Below are 24,549 nucleotides of genomic sequence, written 5' to 3'. Positions count from 1 at the left end.
ACAACACTTCCCGTCACTAGAGGCAGGCTTGTAAAGCACCTTGCTGCATTTTTAGGTACTGCCTTTTTCATAGGCCGCAAAGAACAAGCGTATGAAAATAAGGCCTCATAAAACCAGCTTAAATCCAGAACATTTCACTGAGAATGTTTAAGTATATACTGCTAATCAAGAATATGCTGAAGTCCCATTAATTCAGAGTTTATTAAAAAGGCCTCAAACTGCTTTTAAGAGCTCTAAAGGCCAGATTATATATTTGCTTGAAGTCTTTCTTAAGTCACTGTTACATAATCATAACTTCAAAGACCAAGTATACAGTAGCATCGTTACATCTCTATTAGTTTTTGGTAGATAACAAGACTGCATTGATCCTCTTGCAAGCAAGGTGGTCCAAAATTCATTTATGTACTATTTCTCACTTATGTAGTGCTTACCCTACACTGACTAGTTGTGCAAACTCTTGGTATCTAGAAACCCCTTAAATACGCAAATAAAAAAGAAATTATTGAATGAATTTTATTTTGGTATCTCTTGGCAATCAGAAATCTAACAAAGGCCTTTCACAGTACGCAAAGTCTAATTTATAGCTTCCTCTGCATCCTGGTTTCAGCTAACCACTTCCTCCATGTCCTAGTTTCCATTTATACTGGGTCTGGCTGGAATGTTAACTTTCCCTGCAGCAGCCCATACAGTGCCGTACTCATTACTTGTAGCTGGAGCAGCAGTGTTATCACACCAGTGTTGTGTCTACTGCTGAGCAGCAGTGGCACAGCATTGGGCCTTTCTCTAACCCTCCTAGGGGGTGGGCAAAAAGTGAGGAGAGAAACATCACTAGGGCAGCTGACCTAAACTAATCAAAGGGATATTCCATACCATGTGGTGTCACACTCAGCAATAAAAGGTGGAAACAGGAAGAAGAGGGGAGGGGTGGGCTCTCATTGAGAAGACGTCGGTCCTCCTCTCGAACACCGGCTGCGTGCGTTGAGTCCTTGCTTCAAGGACGTGGTCAATCATCGCTCATTTGTGGGAAGTAGAGAGTAATTTCTTTCCTCTGCACTTCCATATAGCTTTAATTTATTTTGTTTGTTTTCCTCCCTTCTTTTTATTTTTTCCTTTTTCCCCCTCCCTTTTTCCCCTTTCCCTTTTATTTCCCCTTAGTTAAATTGTTTAGTTCATGGTAGTCTTTATTTAATTATTACAATTATTTCCCTTTAATTAAATTATCCTTATCTCAACCCGTGAGTTGTTCTTTGCTTTACTTCTCCCCCTCCTCATCTAAAGGAGGGGGAGTGAGAGAGTGGTTGTGGGGTTTAGCTGCCCAGCACTGTAAAACCACCACACCATTACACTTGCACAGTGTTTTTTGTTTGAAGTTCACACATCCTTGAGTACAGAAAAGTTGCACACCTTTGTAAATGGTATCAGAAATGTTGCTAGTACATAATTAATAACCAAGAGGTGGTTAAAAATTACATGAAGCATATAGAAGGAAAAAATACCAGTGATCCATTATTAACTTAATATTCAGCATTCAAAGTAAATAAAATCAGAACACCAATAGCAGCAAAATGACTTAAGATTTTAATATATCTTCAGATCAGCTAAAATCCTTCCATCACCTACCACTGGCACTGAATAATTGAAAACCATGCATTTAAATAGCTTTTTAATTCACAGCTGTTAGGAAACACAAAGCACATCTTAATATCCAACTTCTTCAGCAATATAAAACTGCAGTAACATCACCCTTACAACAGAGCTATTTTACTAAAAATATATGAGCAGTCATTCCAAGTTTTGATATATTACACCAATAAAGAAGTGAAGGCAAAATTGCACATGTACAAAATAGATGATATAAGTAAACTTCATATTCAGTTTGAGAGCTCTTTACATGCCTGCTGGGGAAGAAAAAACAATAATGTCGCCATACAGATAATTTTATTCCTTTCAAAGATAAACAAGTCAGTTTGCTTTTTTGTTTTTTTTTTAAAGAGGTTTCAATGAATAGAACTGTAGAAGAAGTTAAGTTCAAACACTTCATGACTCTCAAATCAAGTTTTAGATTTAAGATCCACTAAGAATTAAGATAGCTGTACTATTTATAAGAAACCAAAAAAGAATCCCCCCACTGCTTTGCCTTCCCCAGGCAGAACAGTGCACCACAGCACTGCTGAAAAGTTTAGATGTTACTGATGCACTTAATGCTACAAAGATTTATTTAATGCACATTGGTATCAGCTACACAATCTTAATCTTTTATAATGAAGGGAAAGAAAAGTTTGGTAGAAACAATACAAGCAGCAAACTTTTCCCCTTCTCTGAACTGAAAGCATGTTTAATATTAAACACATCCTAAAAAAAAAAAATAATCATTTTTTCTTGGCCAAAGACAGCCTTGCCCTGGAGGCAGGTGATATAAGCCTCATGATCCCTTCTGCACTTATGTTCTATGACTTCCAGACATTGGTTTCAGGCATCACGCGATATGGTTGTATTTGCGCACAAAGAAATTAGAAGTGTCTGTGAACAGAAATGGAACTGTAGCTGATTTCCTTTATACTCTATGTGCAAATAAAAACTAAGTTTTAAACAGAATTTAGATTGGAAAAGTTAGCTTAAGTCAGATTCTCCAAGAAGCTGCATGCATTTTCAGCACCAACTGAAATCAAAATAAATTCATGGTATGCAAGCAAGACACTGGATCACACCCAGAAGTATTATGTTTACCCTTTCCATTGTTTTTATAATTTTTTTAAGCTTAGAAGCTAAAATAGAAAGCCACACAGTCAGATACAGATTTTTAAATAAGTTGCAACTTAATATAAGAACTGTTGGGTTTATGCAAAGGATTTGTGACTTTAATAGGGTATGCTACCAGTTTATTTAAACTTTTGTTTTTCTTGCTATTTTCGGCTTCTGGAGGCTGGTGGAAAACATTTACTGAGCTTAACAGCTTGTTCTCGCATTGCTTTTATTACAATGCATTCAAATGGAAAGTTGTTACGTGTGCAGTTCGAATTCATAGGTGCTTGTTTCCCACTGGCTGACATCTGCATTGACCAGGTTGCGCTCTGTGAAAGTAACATGTCCTTCTGAATCAATGAGAACAACCGTGTTAGTCCTGAAACAACAAATGTAGAAGGTTAAGCCTTATACCCAATTCTGTAAATTTGTAGGGTTCCATCCCCCACCCCTAAAGGTTTTAATTCATTTTTCTCTTGACCACATCATCACCACACAAGCAGGTCAGAATTCACCCTGACAAGTTGAAATAGTTATTTTCAGACCCTTCTTCCTACATTCCATTGCTCTGATTCCCTGTTGCAGCTGCAGCAGCTGACAAGCATGATTAAAAAAGCCTTTTTTTTTTCCTTATGTGCCAAGTATGTTTGAGTCAGAAGTAGCCTAAGTTTTTCTTACTCGTATCAACAGTACTCTTCCGTTCTTTCATTCCAAATGAATTGTCCATTACAATTTAAATATCACTGTTATGGTCACATTGTTATGATCACAAAAGCTCTTATTTCTGTAGGAATCTTCTGAAGAGGACATTAGTTTTCATGAAAAGCACATTCCATTCATGCATCTGTACTACTTTGTCAGCAGATTTTTTTCACGTATGCTGATAACATTTCTCCGTGGACACTGTGGTATCCAGCCAGGGAGATCACTGACTGGAAGTATGAGTTATCCCACCACCCTGATGTGGTGGTCTTCCAAATCATTTCACAGCTGTTCACTCATATGAAATGCTCAACACCCTCAGAAGAACACCATGAGCCCTAATTAACAGTCTCTAATCACTAAGCAGTGTTACTAAGGGAAAGATAAGTGAGCATACAATTATAGCAGCAGGGAAGACTTGAAATATAGTGCTAATTCACAAGAAAAATGTCAGTATTTCAAGAGATATCCCAGTAATAATCCTGTTTCCTTTGAAACAGTTATACTACAACCTGTAGTACAAGTGTAGGAAAATGCTTCTTTAGCATTTGAAGTGTTCATTATTTCATATTTAAGTGTTCTTGACATTCCTTTTATAGAGACTCAGTTTTTACCATCAGAAATACCAGCTTAAAATACATACTGAAATGAGCGCTCTGATTATCAATTTATATCTATACGGTGGAAATGCTATGGCTGACTAAACCAGAGAATCTGAAAAAGTCATTGGTAGTCTTAGAGCAGGCATTCCCTACAAGCAGCAACTGGGTTGACCTTTGATTTTGTCCCTCTCAGAATGAAGACAAGATACTGAGAATAAATACAAGACATTATATTATCCTTCTTGCACCTTCTGTAGACAGTCTGAGCAGAAATAAGAAACCCAGTAAAAACTGAAGCACCAGTTATGGGAAATGGAAATACATATCCTTTCAAAAAAGAGTAATAGTTCTTCATTGTGTGGAAGTGGCAGCTGGATAGAACAAGGATATTCCTGAAGAAACCTCTAACTTGCTTAGCTGCACAGATGACACCATTCTGTCTCTTGGAAGAGAAATAGGTTCTGCAATTGCTCAGGCATAGATAATTTTATTTTTATGCTAAAAAATGATTTTGAAGCTTTTCATGTTTTGTTTAGATCAAAACCAGAGGTGGTCAGATCTGTTACTACGCCAGGGAGCCAGGAGCTCAGTCGACAATACTCAAGTGGCAGTTAGAAGATGGTAGCGTTCCCTGAAACAGGACAATCCGAGATGACAAAGGTAGCTGTCAAGCTGCCTGGGGAAGTGTGAAACGTTCTTGCAGTTTGCATATGACTTCACAACACTTGCAGCTTAGACTAATTCTGCGCATTTGAGATGATACGGGAGAAAGTAGTGAAAGAAATATGAAAAAAAAGAAGGCCCATATGGTAGGAAGGGCTGCTATATAGTATGCAGAATAATGGAAATGAGCAAACATTAACTTCAAAAATATTAGCAAAAAGAAACTGGATGGTAAAACTCTCCCATTTAGAAAAACTGCATTATCTTGTTTTGGACAAACTGAAGTTGTATCTTCATAACTCCATTCCCACCAACAATGAATCATACCATGTACTTAAAGTATTGATCAGTAGCATATTTAAGAGATCAGAATATTGTAATTTAGTAAAGTGCTTCCTTGTACATGTAATATCTGAATAAGTTTAGAGCAGTCACTACACAGTTAAAATTGATGACAGCATGATTTTGATTTGATATGCTGTGATTCAGTACACATTTATATTGGATTATGAAATTTTACCTTGTTCCATAACCTGGGCAACGAACACATACAGCTGCATACTTGTTCAATATAGGACGTATGTACTCCTTCCCTTGGTCTTCAATCGCAGGGTCAGGTAATTGACTGAAAAAGTTGTAAAGCAGTAAAAAATATAGATATCTATTTTAATTCTCCCATGCACTCACCTCTCTTGCACTAAGATGTGTGTTTACTGTGTGGCTGGCAAATAAAAGTAAGATCAAAAAGGAGAGAAGTGTGAACTGTGTTTGAAATTAAATGAACAGAAAAATATAGAACAGCTTGTCAGCTCCTTCCAAAAGATATCTGAAGTCTAAAACTTTTGTCTCACTTAAATATTCTCATATCTTGACACGTTTCTCACTTTCATTATTGTTCTTTCATTGTCTTTGTGTATTTTAGTTTCCCCTACGGTCTCAATTAAAACATTAATGACCAAGCCATTTGAGGCGTGTCACAAACATGCGTTTTCCACTGAGCCTTCAAAGTTCTTTGTGTTGAACAGAGACCTCTCTGCTTTTTTCTTTTGTATGGAATACCTGGAAGATACCCATGAGAACCCTTACACTAAAATCTGTGAAGATGCAGTAGAATGCAAAGGTGAGCTTTGTATATAATCTCTTGATATATATTCCTATCGAAAATTGAAAGACACTTAGTAACTTAACTTGGAAGAATATCAAGCTTCATTTATTTTAACTGAACAACTGCCTGCATCCCACAGAGGAGTTGCTAAGGCCACAAAAGGTTATTGCAGCAACCCCATATCCCTGACTTCCCATTCATATCAACAGATTATTCTCATATTAGCCATAACTACAGCTTCCTAGTTCAATAACTAAAGATCTCAATTTAATTGCAGTTCATTTTAACTATCACTGCAACAGGTTTGATTTTTAAGCCTCTTCCATCAAGAGTATCACACTTGTGCCTCCTAGCACAGACCCAGTTGCAGGTATTCTCTTAAAGTGAGACCCAGTATTCTCCGGCTAAATTTAACAGCCTAATCAGCTGTACAGCGAATGCTAGGGAAGAAGGCAGAACAAAACACATGGATCAATTCAACCCCATTTTCAGAGCTCATCCCCCTCTGTAGATGAGACTAAGCAATTCATCATGGCTTTTACACCAAATTGGTCTCATTTTCTTTGTTCTGGTGGAAAAAAGGAGCTGGGGGTGTCTGTTTGAGGGAAAAGCAAGAATAGGTGCAATTCCAGTATGAAGACAGAACTAAGCTCTGCTCACTCCTGTAGTGGGCATGTGGCTGGAGCATTCCATGATGCAATGGAGAACGCGTATAGCATGGGACTTGAGCCTGTGCGAACTGACAGCTTCTCTCATACTCCACCACTAGCAGTTCTTGTATACTACACCCAGTCTCAAGCTTAATGGCCAAAAGCAGTTTTAAGGACAGAAGGAGTTGCAATACTTCTCTCAGAATAGTCAAAGCCAGGGTTAAAGCAGGAGAAGGGAGGTGAGAGACAAAAACCTGCATCTAGGATGAAGGAACGGAATTCTAAGAGTAAGTCAACCGCTTAATTTCTGTATCAGTGATCATAAAAAACAAGCAATAAGGTATTTTACAAATGTTCAAAGCTATTGCATATAAATATGTTCAAATTTATTAAAAAAAAATCATTCTCAACATGTGCTTTGGAAAGATTACAGACTTCATCTTAAATATTGATTTCCATAAGTATTTCCACTCTATAATAAGATAATTTCAGATAAGATCATATTGGAATGTTGAACATTAAGGGAAGATTATTTTGACTTTTTTAAACTAGTGAAAGGTACAGGCTAACAATTTCTGGAAAAAATCACTTGATGTGATATCAAATAAAGTAAGATCATTTAGCAGACTTTCAATTACTACTCATTGTTCAGATGTCTAGGTTTGTAAGTAAACACATACTCCATAGTGCTAAAAATTCCACAAAGGAGTGTTTGCATAAAAATCAGTTTAAGGTTAGGACACTAGTTCTATATAACAGAATCAGCTTGACTTCAACACAAGTCTCCTTCTAGATAGAAAGGAAAGCTAGACATGCAAGTTACTGGACAGTGATCAAGGATACAAATTTAGACCACAGTACCTCCTTTACCCATTTTCATGTCTGGACATTCAAACATTATCATTTACTTCTAGATACCTAACTCAGAGGCTCAGGTTTGCTGTGGAGCCAATGGTGAATGGAGGAACCTTACTCAGATTCTCAAACTCACCTCAGAGAGCATCCTTGACTAGAGGCCTAAAGCTACACTACGCAAATACTCAGTTCCTTCCCCTATTTAGCGTATAATAAGTGCTCTTTTGAGGAAGACAATTAGTTCTATTTGAAAACAGTTGGTTTCTTGGCCTTCAGTGTCTACTCAGGGTAACAACGCAGAGTAGCTAGCAGATATTAACACAAACAGGCTCATATATACAAGGGTGTAGTGTGTAGCAAGAACCTGAACCTACAGTAAGCCTCCACAAACCCCATGGCAAACAACATACACATCCTTTGTTTTGCACTCATTTTCCCTTAAAAAATTGCATTTCTTATTAAGGATAGCAGCTCAGAGAACTCAGTGTACCATCTATGAGCAGCAAGACAGTAACTGCAGCATTTACTGTTTCTGTTGTAAACACTGTAAAAATTCAGTCTCTGGAGAGACAAAACTTTGCCCTTCAATCCCCAGATATAAGTCAATTAATATAAGTTTTTTTTTTTTTTTTCCTTTTTACACTCAAAATAGTTTCTATGCAGCTTTTACGTTGGTCACATTGCATTTTGAACAAACTCAGTATTATTTTCTTACGGCTCTTGATTATTCATCACTGTAAGAAGCTCCTGCACCAAGTCCTCTCTGGCAAGGTCTTGACTTCTCTTGATCACTTCTGTGAAAAGCTGCTTCCCATACTGAAGTTTCTTCCATGGTGTATCCAACAAAGAATTACTCAATCCATATATTCCTATAAATACATACAAAAAACAAAATAGACACAAACAAATTAGTTGCCTGTGTGTGTCACTCTTAATAAAAAGAACTTAACCTTTTCTCAGCAACTGTTTTAGGCCACTACTTCTGACAGTTTTAATAGAAGAAAACAAAATACCCAAGAGCATCAGTACTTTACATTTACTAAAATTGGATGAATTTGTGATTTTCTACACTTATTAACACAGCATCCACTGTGGTGTCAAATATCAAAACTTCCCTGCCCATATCACAACAATAATATAAACTTTAGGGTATTACACAATCTAAGCACAAAATAACTCTCAATAACAATATTGTTCATCTCTACAAAGGAACTCCAACCCTCCAAGCTTTAAGTGTCATGAAATTAATGAAATATGTAATAAGGAGGTTATATGATAAGAATTAGAAACAATAATAAAATGAAGTCCAATGGCTGTGGACTACCAGCTACATATGATCTATATACATACTAAAGCCCATGGCAAGCAGCATCACATTTGGCTGTGCTTTAGCATTCTTCTAGGCTAATATTCAGTACTTAAATTGGCAATGAATTTGGAGTATTATTCTATGTAACTGACTAGCAAAGGACTAGATTTTAAATATTTTAAATCAGTTTACCTGATAAAGATGAAAATTTGTTTTAAAGCCAACCGTCACTAGGTGAGCACAATCACACTATGCTTTTAATAGTGCAAGGTAAGAAAAGTTTGGGTCAAACCCACAAATCTTTAAAAATCCCATTCCTCAAGACAGACCTCTGTCCTTCAATCATAATTCCTTAAGTAAAATGCCAGTAATTGCAGTGGAGGTGGGCACACTGATATGGATAGAAGCTTTTTATGAAATATTAATTCTTTACTGACATGCTTTAGCAAATATTTAAATGACTTTAAGGACATTTTTAAAGAATACAAACAAAGTTAGTGAAGACAATGCTTACATAGCCAAATTACTAGAGCAATACAGCTATATTCTGACTCTGTTAAAGTAACAGAAAGTCATAATCAGACTCTTCTGAAGCAAACCTACCAGGATTTAGGAAAATGGGTTCTGGCTCTCCTTTGTTTCCATAGTAGCAAATTACATCTCCTTTGGTGGTACTGAAAAAACAAACAAGAATTTCTCCTTGAAAAGCCACCAGCTTCTATATTTGATTACGTGCTAATTTCTTGCAGCCTTCAAACACAGCAAGATGTTTTTTCTCATCACTGTTACTACTATGATACCACAGCCCAGGGATTAATCAATGCATTATATTACTCTCCTACTCTGAAAAACTTTATTATTACCATTGTCAAACGTTAATATTATCATTTTTAAACATAACAGTAATATAATTCAGAACGGCTGCACAGAAAGCAGGCAGGCTTATTGAAAAGAAAATCCTCGTGTTTTAAATAACTGGACACTTACGTACTGGTAGGGGTTTAAATAAATGGATAGCTCATCACAGCAAATTAACATTTTGCCATCAACTCTTTTGTTTGACTATTGTATCCTAAGAGGCTCACCACTATTTACTTTCTGGCAGAAGTAAATTTTAGGTCCACTTGCAGCCATGTGATATCCAAATTTTTGGATAAGATTCCTTGGCATTTTCCTAATGTAGTATTTTTGTTTGTTCTTTATTTATCTACAAGTCAAAAAACCTATAGCATAAGGTAGGCATAAGTACAAACCAAATCTTTGATCAAGAGTTTGGTAGTTGAAAAATCGTGGAGTGAGGATAAGGAGTTTTATAATTAAACAGAAGCATCTATATTTCAGAGACATTATGGAGCCAAGGTTTTGCCTTCTCAAAGAAGGCACACATAACCTTCAGGGAAAAGACTAATTATGGACCACTAGGAAAAAGAATTAAAACATTTTGCATCAAGCAATGATTAGTATACAAGATGCACCTCCAGTATTTAAAAGATTAAAAAAAGGAATTATGACAGGAATAACAGTAGGCTCTTACCTGCCTACTAGTAAGACAAAGAGCTCTCCCTTTAGCTTGTAAGGAGATTCTATATCGTTACACTTCTGTGCTAAGAAGTATTTGTACTATTATCTTTCTCCTTTGGAATTTGAACAACCATGGTGTTTGTAGACTTACTTGAAGTCAGCTGCTATTAAGTTAAATCCATTGTAAAGATGTCCTTCTACTGAAACTTTCTTCAAGTAAGAGTAACTGTCCAGATCTGAAGTCAAGAAGTTAGTTACAAGAGCACCTAAGAAAGAAGTACATGGAGCAACTTGAACATGTAAACTCACTTCTCTGTCAGACTTGGTAAAACAAGTAACAATATATAGTATTTCTACCACCAAGAGATTACAACAGTGGGGAAAAAAATCTAAACACCTTTAAAAGCCTTACAGCATCGTACCTTATTCAAATTAAGAGCTTGACATCTATTCTGAAGAACTCAATCAACTGCTCATTTCTACAGAGTTCATATTTACTAACTCTGTTCATATTTTCTAACTGCTGGATGTGCCTTTCTTCTCCTTCTCTCTCAAATAAGCTCTTTACTATAACTTCATTTTATATATGACATTAAAATAAAATATCGATGACACGATTCATTCATTTCTCTATATATGATGTTTCACCATTGCATATCATATAGCAGTTAGAAGCAGAATGATTCTTACTTTTAGAAGTGCTCTCCCAGAGGAGTTTCTCCTTTTACTTCTGCCACTCCAATTCATCGTGTGAGAAGGAATCTTTTAGACTAGCCTCTACCGTAACGCAAGTTGCATTGTTTCCCTAACTTAGCTCTCATCTAAAGAGCACACACATTTAAAAAGCCTAGTGGAATCTAAATCTAGCTTCACTCTTGTCTAGTTGTTCCAACTGTTAACTAGAATAATCATTTTAGGAGAAGACAGTTGGCACTATATTTCTTGTCTGAATGTTTCCACTTAATCTTGTTTTATTTTTTGCCTGCTTGATTAGAATATCATTATATAAGTCAAGTTCCCTGCACAGGGACTCAAACTTGTTCATAAATTCTGTTTAAAGCACATATCACTTTATAGCCTAATAAAATGGTTAAAATTAATATTGTAATAATAATAACAAAAATATTATTGTAAAATTAATATTGTAACTTGATTTTAACTTGAAAATGTTAACGTAATGTAACTTGAAATTAAGATTGTAACTTGATTTAATTGGGACACCAGGATTTGCTTGTATGCTTTTTTCCCATTTCTTTCATACCTCTTCCTTTTGCATTTTTGTCAGTCTTTGGCTGCATGTAGTTTGTCAGGGCTGCCATCTTGCCTTTCTTACTGATCCCCAGCCACGTCCCACCTTCTTTTCCTTCCTCCATATCCAGACCTGGTAAAATAAGTATGAGTTAGATTACATTCATTTTCAAAAATCGGTGTTAATTAAAAACATCTTAATGCAAATCCAGTCTTGATCAGGCTATATGAAAATGCAGTAGGTACAAAACTGTCTTTGTGGACTACTACAGGTAAAGTAAGCCCATTTACATTACACATACCCAATTGTGGGCTAAGAATTATTTTCCTTGTTGCTGAAATAGATGAGAGAGAATAAGTAAATCAAGTGTAAAAGCAAAATTTTAAGCTATAAAATCCATATAAAACTAAGTAGACTCAGAATTTCTTACTTCAAAATCAAGTCTCAGAAGATTAATGTTGTTTGCATGTTAAACATCGGAAATAACCAGAATAATTTAGAGTAAATTAGACAACTGAAAATTCTGTACTCAGGTAACAGCAATTTTGCAGGGGAGGAAGGAAGATCTGGTGCTGCAAAAATGAAGCCTACATCCAAACCTCTCTGCACAGAAGAAGGTAAGAAAAACACTACCTATTTGCAGCAAGCTTATGTTAAACAACAGGTGTTCAATGGAAAAAAGAAAACTGGTTTGATATATCATGCTTGTTGTTGGAAATGTTTTAATTCTGAATCATTCCATAATAGAACTTTAATTAGAATAAAAGTTTCGGATCCTTATTCAGGAACTCCTTCCTTTCTTCAGTAGCCAAAACTTCAATATCAAGTTTTAGCCGTCACATTTTTTACACAATATTTTATTAATGTTCTCTACCTTAACTGAAAGGCACACAAGAGAAAAAAAAATAAAAGACAAATACCCAATGATAAACATATGCAATTGCTGTTTTCCTATACTGTTTTTAAGCTTATAAAATCTTCCAATAAGTCACAAAGTTATTATTTTTTGTTTGCTTTTTTTTGGTTCAATTTGATGCTCTCATTTGAGATAGCATTAGTAACTCAGAATGTTTTAACAGACTCTCCAGAGATAAGCCCACTGAATGGAGAATACGGAGAACTAGTTTCTTACACCAAATACAGCCACATCTGAGAAAGGTATAACAGACAAAAACTCAGGGCCCTTCAGTTTTCAGGATAATTTTGTTTTGATGTTCTCTTTTGAACTGCTGTGTAGCAGGGGAAGCAGCATCCAGAATATCTGGCATGAAATTGGAATGTCAGCCAGAACTTCAGTTTTGCAGTGCAGTGGGAGTAATTTATCCTCACATGCCTCCCTGCCAACACTAATAACACACAACATCAGCAAACAGTGTTTGCAAAGTCAAAAACTTGGATGCAAAAAATGCTTTGTCTTCTAGAGCTTCACTTCTGTTTGAAAAAAGGGAGAAATATTGATCCTACTTAAAAAACTGAGATTCCCTACTATGGAAAACCAGACAACTGACAGCATTTTGTTAAACTGACTGTACACAGAAATCTAATAAGCCGATGGATTAATAACAAACTATTCTGTAGCCTATAAATCACTAACTGATAAGAAGTCAGAAAAAAATATTTCCTTCAGGTTTGGTTTAACGATTTCAAGTCAGTATTAGAAACAGTGAGTCTGTAGAATAATTCCATCTATTTTTACATAAGTATTTCAGTGTATCTGACAAAGCTAAATTGTGAGGGACAAACTAATTTAATGTATTTCCATTTCACTGCTTGGACTGCAGTCAAAGAACATAAAACTGAGAACAAAAAAGCCACATGATATCAAAACACAAATGAGACAATAACAGCACAACTCACCTTCTTCCCAAGTCATGACATGGTTTCCCCAGAAGTATAAGGGAGACTCATATTTCTTAGCAATGCAACCCACCCACCCCACCATAACAAAAATCCAGGCTTTAATCCCCTTATAAACTGTATCAAAACTAAACTTCTTGTTTTAGGTACATACCACTAAGGATCTCATTGCTGCTGTCCCAAAAATCTGCAGATTTGGATGGTCTGTTGTAAAATTCATCTCTATTAGCTGCTAGAATAAGTCTGTAGAACACAAGAGTAGTAAAATACTATTACTTAGAAATAGCAACTTCACAGTACAGACAGGAGCTAACCCTTGCCACAGCATTAGCTCATTCTAAGTATGAAACTATCCTTTACCTTACCATCTCACCTTTATCACTCTGATAAAGTTGAATCACAGCTGACAACAGCCTTCTCTCAGACTTGTGAAAGATCTCAAGATAATCTTGTTACATGAATGAGTCCGATATTTTCAAAGAACAGAATTGAAAGCAATCTCTTGCCTTGCAACTGTTAAGATCTTAATTTAATCTTAAGACACATTAGTATGCAAAGTTACAACTTAAAAAAAAATCTAAACTCACAGGCTTAGAGGAAGCTTGTCTGAAGAACGTGTGTGAGATTTGTTCCCCTAATGTTCTCCATTCTCTCCAGCCATATTACTTAATATTTAATTTTAGCAAAACGCCATCTTTCAGAAACATGCAGATTTCCTTAACTAGTTTTCTATAACCTCAGCATCTTCTTCACTATCTGTTCCTCTTAACACCTGCACGTCAATTACATTTATGCAGCAGAAGCCAAGTTTGCAGCTGTAAACTGAACCACATACTTCTCACTATTTTTCAAGCCATAGCACATGAATCCATTTTGTTATTCAGCATTCAAAGGTACTGACATTTTTCATAGGTTTTGAGACTTTTCCTGCCAATTCTTCATTCATATAGTGTTGTGCAACATGACCATGAGTTGTCAGATGCGCACTAGTGATGCTGCAGAAACAGTTATAATTAGCTACAGAGAAAAGGCAGCTGGTACTTCAGTGCCATCCTTACTGTAAGGCAGGTACTTAGTACTTCACCCAAAGACATCACCTTTTGGAAAGCAGAGTATGTATTTTACCCTTCCAATGCCAAATAATCACAACATTCAATTCAGTCTGGCATTATTTCTTCCCTCTTCCACCCGATTCCAGTCTTTGATCTATAGATTTTTCAGCTAGTTTAAATTTATCATCTTGCTTAATATCCTCCCTTTACAGCAAGCGCCTTATTTCCCCAGATTTCACTTAAACATCTCTATCTTAGTTTGAACTGTATCAGTTCTTATTTCTTGAAGCTCCAATTGGATTTTCGCCTTCAGTAACCCCAAACATGAAAACAGTTTATAGAACCTAAATAGCAAGAAAAAGTGAAAGTTTCCCAGTGTGCTAGAATAAGTCTTCAAAAGACGTTTAGATGTAGAGCTTAGGGATATGGTTTAGTGGGGACTGTTAGCGTTAGGTCAGAGGTTGGACTCGATGATCTTGAGGTCTCTTCCAACCTAGAAAATTCTGTGATTCTGTGTAATATTCCCCATCTCAAATACACAGATCCTAAAGCTCAAAAGACTAGTACACAGGATTGTGTATTCAAAACACCTTCATTTTGTATTCTATGGAACTTAATCATACTAAAAAGAAATACTATTAAGTGACCCTCATTATCTAATAGATTAGAAAAGACTTAGATATTTTTATAGCTGAAATAATTCAACTGTATCAGAATTAATTTATTAAGATTTATTTAAATGTTGAGGTAGAGATGAAAACATGAGAGATCACTCCATTAACGCAATTTCCTACAATACAATTCAGTTCCATAAAAAGGACTGATTATAGCTTTGAAGCTTGAAATGTATTTTATTCCTAAGATGCACACAGCATAGTTTGAAACAATATAATGGCAGCATGTTACCTTTGACAATAATAATAGACTACAGTAAAACTTCTGTTACAACACTAAACTTCACTACAGATAGGCCTATAGAGAGCATAAAGGGTAGAAAAATCAAGTGTCAAGCGTACAGAAAGACAGGTTCATAAATGTATTAAAAAGGTGATCTGTAAGCTTTTTGCTTAATTAGGTACTCACAAAAAGTGGCCAACGTACTTTTCTAGAAACCAAAAAGACTACTAAATACCTGAATTTGGGCCAACACAACGTTTTCCTATTTTGACACTGAGAGCAATTTGTTTCCTGTTATGAATCAAAATTTCAAATGCAATGCAACTTGACTCAAAGGCTAAAGTTGCAAGCAAACTACTCAGAGTTTTACTTTTAAATAAAATACAAATTTCACTTGGCAAACACCTATAATTTAAATCCAAAGGATTTTCCCCAGAGGCATTAAATTGATTGATTTTTTTTTTTTTTTTTGCTAATTAGCAATACAAAGAAAGTCATACCAAATAAATTGATGTATTAGTACAGTACCATTTCCATCACAGAAACCCTTTTCAGGCAGATTCCAGACAGAAAGGAATGCACGCTATGGACAACCGAAGCTTTGGTTCTCAATCCTTTCTTTCTATAGAATGGCATCCTTTGCTCAATACAAAAGGGCAGAAAAAACAAGTAAATGAAAAACACAAAGCATACTGATTCTGTAAGTTTCTGGAAGAATACTGACACTTCTGTGTCACAAAGTAATACAGAACCTATACAGTATGCAAAAACACAGAAAACGGAATGTGAGTCTTCCTACTAGCCTGAAGTACTCTTTCCATTATCTACTGAATGTGCTTTAAGACACTAACGTTGGATATAAGCTTTAAAGATTAAGGTCTCTAATGGGACAAAATTGTTAGGGGAAGTTTAATGTTAGTGAAACTCGCTGGATGACATCAGTGTATTCATTAAAAAAAAAAAAAAAAAAAAGTACCTGGAAGCATGAATACTTGTTTTGACTTAAGGTTTCAGCTAAAGGTGCCATATAATCAGATAGTTTATTAGCTAAAATTTTAACTGCAGCCAGATTTGTGTGGGACATGGAGGGTGTTGCTACGACATTTACTAACAGCTCTTCAATTCCAAATTTGCAGTACTAGCTTGTTTTACATTGATACAGGATTTCAAATCCCACTGTTTGTTTTCAAACTGAGCATTTTTGGAAACACATTTAATTTTAAGACAATAACCGAAAATCTTCAGGTATCCCTTGTCCCAAAAGGGAACTGACAGACAAATAACTACGTGGATATCTTGACTACACCTTTCTGTATTTTTGAACACAGTTGTGCCTATTCACAAGCTTGTTCTGTCAAAACTGGAGTGCAACATGGTGTGGTGAGTAGCCATTATTTAATACTGAACAGAGCAGTGAACTATACAGTGAAGAAGGTATTGTTGTTGGGAGGAGGCAAGGTTAACCAGAAACTACACAAGCAATATGGTCTCATTTTGAGCATCTTTTGGACTCAATGTATTTGTCTATTAGGTTACAGAACTGGACCACTAATCAGAACTGCACAGTGTATACATAAACAAATTAAAAATAGCATGTGAAGCAGACTAACAACTGTGTAATACTTCTGCTCCACTGGCTACCTGGTACTCTGCAGGCCAAATTCAAATTATTGGCTTCAATACAAAAGCACTAGAAATTTCTAAACTACAAGAAGAAATTGCATCTTTTTCTGAACCTTATTGCTACAACTGCAGGACTTTGAAACTCTGGATTATAATTTTTAAATGCTGCATCCTACATAACATTATAGACCACCATCAAGATGTCTGTGACTATAGCCCAAGCCTTCTGACAGTTGCAAAACAAAGGGTTTTCAAAGTGTAACAGGAAGCACTCCAATGAAGAAAGTCACGAAGTTCGACATTACCCAAGCATAATTGAATACCTAATACTGACTTTTGAATCTACAATTCAAACACAGGGTACAAGAAGAAATGGTTAACACACATGTTTCTGTAATTTTTTATACCATCTTTACCTGTATGCATTTTTTGAAACTGGTCGGGGGTCAAATTTGAACAGCAGGATGCACATTGAAGAATGATGATTAAGTCCTGTGTCTTCAACAAATGCTCAGTGCAAGGTCATTCTGTAATAGCCTACAAGGAAAATAAAGATCATCTATTACACTGCAAGTTATAAAAATAGAACCTTGACTCTATGCTGAAGCTTAAACATTGCAATGTTCACACTAATAGCTTTCAATTAAAATAGATAAGTCAGGACATCAAAAGTGCATTTGTTTCAATAAACAGTTTACTTCTAAAAAAATCTATTGTTTAAACACGATTCTTGGCTAATTCAGAATTGTACTAAGGGAACAACCATCAGGAAAATATTGACAAAACCTAGAGCAATAACAATACATAAGACTCACGTAATTATCTGCTCATTAACAATAAGGTACCACTACGTTTTTCAGGTCTTAATTAAGGCAAAATACTTCCCTTATAATGAAAATAAACAACTGTTGCAGAAGCTGAAAAAGCCTGATCAAAGACATTCCTAAAGCTGTAAAGAAAACATACTTTAGGCCAAGCTACCATTAAGGATAGTCACCTGCCTTTCCTGAATTGTGCAAATCTCAGAGGTTACTGTTTACATAACTTATTGCATAGGTCATACAGACACTGAACAGGATTTTTGGTTTTTATTAAGCTTTGCCAGGCTATTTCAGAAACACAGCTCAAAGGAGATCCCAGCTGCTTCTGTAAAGCTATCAGCCAACAAAAGGCTTACATAAAAACTGTTGCTCACAAACTCATTTGGCAGCTTTTTTTTTTTAAAAAAAAAAAAAACAAAACACCCAACCCCCATCACAGTTCTCTGGAGATACAAACATTTTCTCAACACTTCGGAAACCTTTCTAGAACCCATCATTATCCTTTGGTACTACTGCTCTGGCAGAAGCATCTGTCTCTCACCTTATCAACCCTGCCTGGTGTTATTACAGTTCAATAATTTTCATTTGTGCTTTTAATAACTCCACATATCAAAATTATTATTTACCTTGGGCTCCACCTACTGGCCTTGAAACAAGATTAAATGTTTGTAGGTCACATACAAACAGTCCAACCTTTTTTTTAACTCACATTTTTATGCCAGCTAAAAAGCACAGCTAGCCCTTACTACAGCAGTGACATTTAATTTGACAAAAGAGGCAAATAATGTGTTTCAATATCTTCTTTGATCAAAGTTGACAGTGTATTTGCAGCACCTGCCTCGTCTTTATACCCAGGGTTGGATGTTAAGCTTAAAATATTAAGTAGTAAAGTATTTTAAGTCAGGCTTAAATTTAGATATGCCAAAATGAGACAATTAACAAACATCAAGAGGAAAAGAACCAGAAAGGCTGTCTGCTGAAGCATAACTAAAAGAAAATCCTAACATAACTAAAAGGAAACTCCTTTGTCTCCTCCCAGTCTGAACCTAAGTCACTCCACAGTTATGTACAATTTAGGGAAAAACCTTAGATAACGCAAAATATCCACATTTCCAACAACCAGGTGATGAAGTAATAGCTACAACATTTTAGGACAGAGCTGAGAAAGACAGAAAAACTTGACAAGTGTTACCCCAGTGCCTGACTGCAGGGCCACAGCTGCTTTTAAGACAAGAGAGGACACGATGCGGATTGGCCTGGATCTCTGTGCCCTGCTGCTGTTTAGCAGCATGATTCCTGTGCCTGCTACACGGCCACACACACACCGCTTCCTGCTGAAACCAAGAAGAGCAGCAGGTTAACTGAGAAGCCACATACTGCTCTGTGTTTGATCAACTTCCTTCATAACTGAAATGCTTCTAAGAGAGCATATTTACAAAGATTGTGTCACTACTGCTCCATTATACTTTTCTCCAAACAGAAAACCCTGCTGCAAACCTGTAATATAAGGTTGAGACTGTCCTAGAGTAGACATCAGATTGCACTGAGAAATCTTAATGCTTCTGTAGAGAGCTACAAGACAGAATAGTGACTATTGTCCAAGCTTACTGAAAAACTAGTTTCAGTATGTTATCGTCATCAACACAAAAACAACACAAATTCAAGATGGAAGCCCAACAGCCATCCTTTGACTTCTGAACTACATTAGCTTTGGGTTTTGTTTTGCTGCTTTAAGCCTTTGACAAAATATAAAACTTTCTTTAAGAAAGATTTCTCAAGAAACATTGTTCCACTAATGACATAACGGTAATTAATAGACTGAGGTCTCACTCGTTCTGCCATAGAGAAAATAATAGGCTTCTGAAGAAATAATATAATTTTATACCACAACTCATATGGAGTGGGAAGATTGTTCTGGATTACCACTGTGTACTTTTCATTGTTCTGCATTGTTAAAAAATTCTCTTGAAAATCACTTTTCATTCAAGAAGAAAAGCAGTCTTCAAAAATCCTTCTTTGACTAAGTAGTTGAACACAAGTGAAGATTTCAGCAACTAGGTTTCTTACTGTAGTCTCGCCTCAGTTACTCAACTTTGATTCTTTTAGTTTTTTTGATATCACTCCAATTACCTCATTAGTCTTTTACCTTACATGAAGCTTAGACTGTAAAATAAAGCACTTCTATTGTTAGTTACAGTAGACAGAGCAGCAATAGAGATGAGAACAGAAACATTTAATCAGAAGTCTTCATACAGGTGTCATTCTTTCAAGTCCATACTCACATTAAGAGGGTGCTGCAACCACAGGCACGAGATAAGCCTATTGCACAGAGCTGCTTTACAAAGCAGACGTGCTCAGCTCAGCCTTCTGATCATTCAGGACAGTCTCCCACATATTGAGAGGAGTAAGATTTAAAAAGCTTAGGTCAGCACTGGCTTCTACACTTGCAACTTTATCCCATAGCAGGTCCAAAGCTTGATCAAAAACTGACTTTCTAGCTTCATTTCAGCAGAAAGCACACTTTCAGGATTATCCTTAGATATGCAGAGGAGGTTTAGCAGTTTTTTTTTTCCCTGTTAATTAAAGAGTTCAACTAAAAAAGGCTAGGATATGGCACAACAAATACCTTCTGGTTTTCTTTCCGAACACAATTCAAGTCAGAATATGCATTCTGTCCAATATAACAAGGTCTACAGAATGGAGAAATAGTTTATCATAAGGTAGAGACGGCAAAAACTTAGTGCACTCCAGATAATGTGCTTCTATAAAAACCAGCTTTATTATTCCTAGTCAATAAGCTGACAGTTACCAAGCGTGAAATGATGGCAACGATCTCCTATTTCTGTAATATGTTTTTAGTCTGCTATCTAACTTATGCCTAATACACACAAGCTAGCTTGACAAGAGTTACAAACATCCTGTAATTAAGCGTTCTGCTCCAAATGGCACTGCTGATTTGGAAATGACATTGAAGTAACTAACACTTCTTATTCTGTGCTACTGTATTCAGTTAGACCATACACATATTGTTTTACTAGCTTTAACAACCTGTTAAAAGCCTGAGTGGATACCTGCCAGTACACAGTAGTGTTTAGAGGCACTATCAGGAGACCAAAACATGATAGATTGTTTGCTCCTTTCATAGGGTTCTACCATCATCTGGTTGATTAGAAGCAATCAGTTCACAATTTGGCATAAAACCATTTTACCCTTACGGTCTCCCAGTAGCAGTCTTTGAAAAATGAAGCCATTTGCTACATATTTTGTTTTTGCAAATGAAGCATCATAAATAACATCTGCCAGTTACCACAGCAATCTCAATTGCTTATCAGCTGATCTAAAACTGTTCTTTGGGTGAGTCGAAAAGACAGCTCAAGATCATTAATCACTGGATTCTGATTGTTTTATGCACCACAACAATAACTCTGACATCTGAAATTACTTTACTACTGCTTTTGCATTTGTTTAAAGGCAACTGAGGACTATATCCCTCAAATGTCCATAAAAGAGTAAGACTGAATGCATATTCTTTCAGTAGCAGAATGAGATTTTTATACCGAGCTTCAAAATAAACGTTGAAATTAAGAGGTGTTTGATTATGTTAAAAGTAACCTACTTCTTTTTTATTACACCTCCCACCCATGAAAGCATGACAGCTGTTTTGTATTTTAAAGCATTTTACTGGTTTCATTTTGTACTTCTGCTGTCTAGCACACTCCTGTGTGTCGTATTAATCACATCGATCGTGAGCTTACAACCTCTTCAAAAGCAACGGGACAGAGCCCAGTGACTTACAGAGAAGGACTGAACAGGAAAGATTAATTTGACAAAAAGAAAAAAGCAGTACGTGAAGCAATCCAGAGAAGCAACAGCATACGTGTAAGAAAGCAGTTTTAACTAAATCAGAGCTGTGAAACAAGTTAGATTTTTCAGGAACAGCAATATTATTTTAAGTAAATGGATAGGCCTAACATTTCAAGACTTGTATTTCCATCTGAAACTTCCCAGAGGGTACAGGTGATAGCTCATTTTAGTGATTTTAATTGTAGCTTCTCAACACGAAATATATAGAAGTTCAGAAGCGCATATATGTGGAACTGTTGGGTAAAGCAATACCATATACAGGCATTAGGTGGGATTTCCTCTTAGGACTCAGAGGACCTGTTCCAGAACATGTTTCATCCTTGAACGCATGCTTTTAATTTACTGTTGTACCTTTCTGAAAGTTAGGTAAATATGAGAGAGAAGAGATGGATCTATATTCCGTCACCTTTCCAGTTGTTCAGTATAAAGACAATTCATAACTAAACTAGGGTTCGTAACCTTACCAAGGTGAAGAGTCTTCACTTCACGAGGTAGCAATGCAAACTAGAACACTTATGAAAACAGAAAACAACACAAAAGGGGCATGCCATTGCCAAGTCTGATGAGGTAAGATTTAAAATAACTTATTTTTGGCTTCCTGTTTTCTTCCTCAGGCATTTTACTCTGTTTAGTCCACTGCACAGCTCCCAGGAGAAACAACAGTAAACATCTGGCAGCACACTACACGTTGGGAACATTTACAAGGGGTGGAACAGGACAGCCTTTCCCCCAGTTTCTCAAGAGTAACTGTTCTCCTCTGACACAGCTCTGCAGACCCATAGTCATTCCCAGACTTCGTCCTCTTACACAGAGACTATTTATTATTTTTAGCTTCCACAATTCTTTGGTTTCCTTTTGTAAGGAATCACCTAGGAATCCTTTTTGGGCAAGAAAATCCATTTCCCACTCCTTACTCACAAGAAGTCTAAGTTACAAGTTGCTGGAGGAAATACTTCAAAGAATCATACATACTTGCTCTGCTCATTTCTTCTTCTCTAGAGATGTCCTGCTAGACACTTACAGAGACAGGACACCAGTCTATACCAGCTTTGGATCTGACCCAGTCTGGCCTGTCTTAGATTTTTAAGCTTAATATCCTGTGATGGAAAGACTGCAACCATCACTTACGTATTTACGTTTATTAATCTCATCCTCCCTACCTCATCTACAGCAACTCTCAGCATGCTTCGTGTCCTGAAGAAAACGTGGTACGGTCATGGGGTGGCAGGCATCTTACAGACTTGGGAGTGGGAGAGAGAGAAATCAACATAAAGCAAAACCCAACAGCTAAGTAGAAGAAAGAAGCACTGAAAGCATCCTTATTTGAGAAGAAGCATATTTGCTTCTTTCAAGATAGCAAATAGAAAGTTAATGTTGCAAGGCTATAATGGTCTTCCAAGATTATTGCTTTGACTTCAGACACGAGGCAAGAAAAGCAGGATGTTGTCAGTTGTGCTGTTAACTGTTATTTATTCAAGGTAATGTTAACACGCTCACTGAAAACACATGCCCATAAAAGTAACTTTGTTGATCGCTATCAGGATTCAGCAGATTCACTAGGAATTGCTCTCACAAGAGAGAAACCAACGTTAGGCCTATCTGCTTTTTTTTAAAAAAAAAAAAAAAAAGAAAAAAAAAAAAAAAAGCATTATATACCTGTGAGAACATATAAATATTCTATTTGGAAAACAGCAAAAGAGCTTCAAGGACAACTGAGACACTACAATCAGTACTGCAAGAATCAATTAAAACTGCATAGGGCTGATAAGAACTACAGAAGTCTGAAACAACTCAACTAGCACAAGTAGCGAATTTGGCCAAAAAAGGCCCAGCTCCCGATACACACTGTACCTTTACAGCCCAGCAGGGAGCGCCCCAGTGACCGGGGTGCCTCAGGGCTCCGGCACCTCAGAGGACCTCAGGTGAGCAGCACGGAAACGCTCAGAGCAGAGAAACCCCCGGGGACACCTGAGGCAACCCCCCCGCCTCACGGACCCCCTCGCCGAGCGCGCAGCGGTGGCGGCGCTGAGGGGAGGGAGGCCCGGGGCTGAGGTGACCCTGCCGGGACCCGGCGCGGGAAGGGTCCCGCGCGCGAGGCGGCGGCGCGAGCCCGGCCGTCAGCAGCCCGCCCGCCCGCCCGGCTCCGCACTCACCCAGCGCGCTCCGCCACCACCCGCACATCCCCACCTGCCCGCTTCCGGCAGCGCAGCCAGTTTAAAACAACACCCGCCCCTATTGGCTCTCGGTGCCCCGCCCACCGAGGGCTATTGGAGGGCCGGGTCTCCCGCCTCTCCTCCTCGAGATGCTATTGGGTGGTTACTCCGCCGCTCAGGGCGGGCGCTGAGGGGTGCTGGCGTACAGGTGCCCGCTGGGCTCCGCCTCCTCTCAGTGGCCCCGACGGCCCGGGCCGCGCGGGGCGAGCTGAGGGGGGTCTCGCTCCCGCTCCGCCCTTCGGCACTGGGCCTGCCTTAGGGGGGGATGGTGTGTGGGGGTTACAGGCAGCCCGGCACTGGGCACTAAGGACACATCACCTTCAGCACAGTATAAGGAATTGTGCATACTAGATTTAGTAGCCGTTCAGACCCTTCTTTCTATTTCCCATGTCTATTTTGTTCTAAATAAAGCAACCCAGGTAACGTTGTCCCTTGTAGACCCTGCTTAGGGCATGTGAGTATAATTCCTGTTTGTCAAACTAGAAGAGTCTGATCTCAAGTAGGTGGTGATTCTGCGTCCATTTTAAGTACTTTTAGTGAAGATAGTGGTACTATCTGTCAGCACACAATCTCTAGAAAGCATTAAAAATAATAATAAAAAAAAAAGATGCTTAGTGAAAAGTTCATAGAAATGTCCTAAGTCTGAAGAAATAAAAGAGAAATAGTTCTGACATTTGTCTCAAAACTTTGTGCCATCTTGTAAGTGCTGGAATATATGTGTTATGTGGAACCCATAAACCATAACTTAAATGCTTAAATATCTTTTAATTTGGAGCTCTCAAAAATTATTTGCTTAGGTGGGGACATCAATGACCCAGACAGAG

General features: G+C 37.2%; 1 protein-coding gene across 3 annotated transcripts; it reads right to left on the bottom strand.

Moving 5' to 3' along the window:
* Nucleotides 1-1,377: 1,377 nt before the first annotated feature.
* Nucleotides 1,378-23,739, bottom strand: TANGO2 (transport and golgi organization 2 homolog). Of its 3 annotated transcripts, none has more exons than XM_082774306.1 (9): nucleotides 23,666-23,739; nucleotides 17,244-17,364; nucleotides 13,410-13,498; nucleotides 11,411-11,530; nucleotides 10,301-10,415; nucleotides 9,232-9,302; nucleotides 8,035-8,188; nucleotides 5,230-5,334; nucleotides 1,378-3,121 (listed from the first exon to the last, which is right to left on the bottom strand). In XM_082774306.1, the coding sequence occupies exons 2-9, from the start codon at nucleotides 17,297-17,299 to the stop codon at nucleotides 3,001-3,003; spliced, it is 831 nt and encodes a 276-aa protein (XP_082630432.1). In that variant the 5' UTR covers nucleotides 17,300-17,364; nucleotides 23,666-23,739; the 3' UTR covers nucleotides 1,378-3,000. The 3 variants fall into 3 exon arrangements, with proteins under 3 accessions (XP_082630432.1, XP_082630434.1, XP_082630433.1); XM_082774308.1 differs by lacking the exon at nucleotides 23,666-23,739 and adding an exon at nucleotides 23,364-23,611; XM_082774307.1 differs by lacking the exon at nucleotides 23,666-23,739 and adding an exon at nucleotides 18,841-18,965.
* Between the last annotated feature and the right edge of the window lie 810 nt (nucleotides 23,740-24,549).

This window comes from Aythya marila, assembly GCF_965140915.1.
Source record: "Aythya marila genome assembly, chromosome: 17".
NCBI classification, from domain to species: domain Eukaryota; kingdom Metazoa; phylum Chordata; class Aves; order Anseriformes; family Anatidae; genus Aythya; species Aythya marila.
This window is presented reverse-complemented; position numbering and strand designations above follow the sequence as displayed.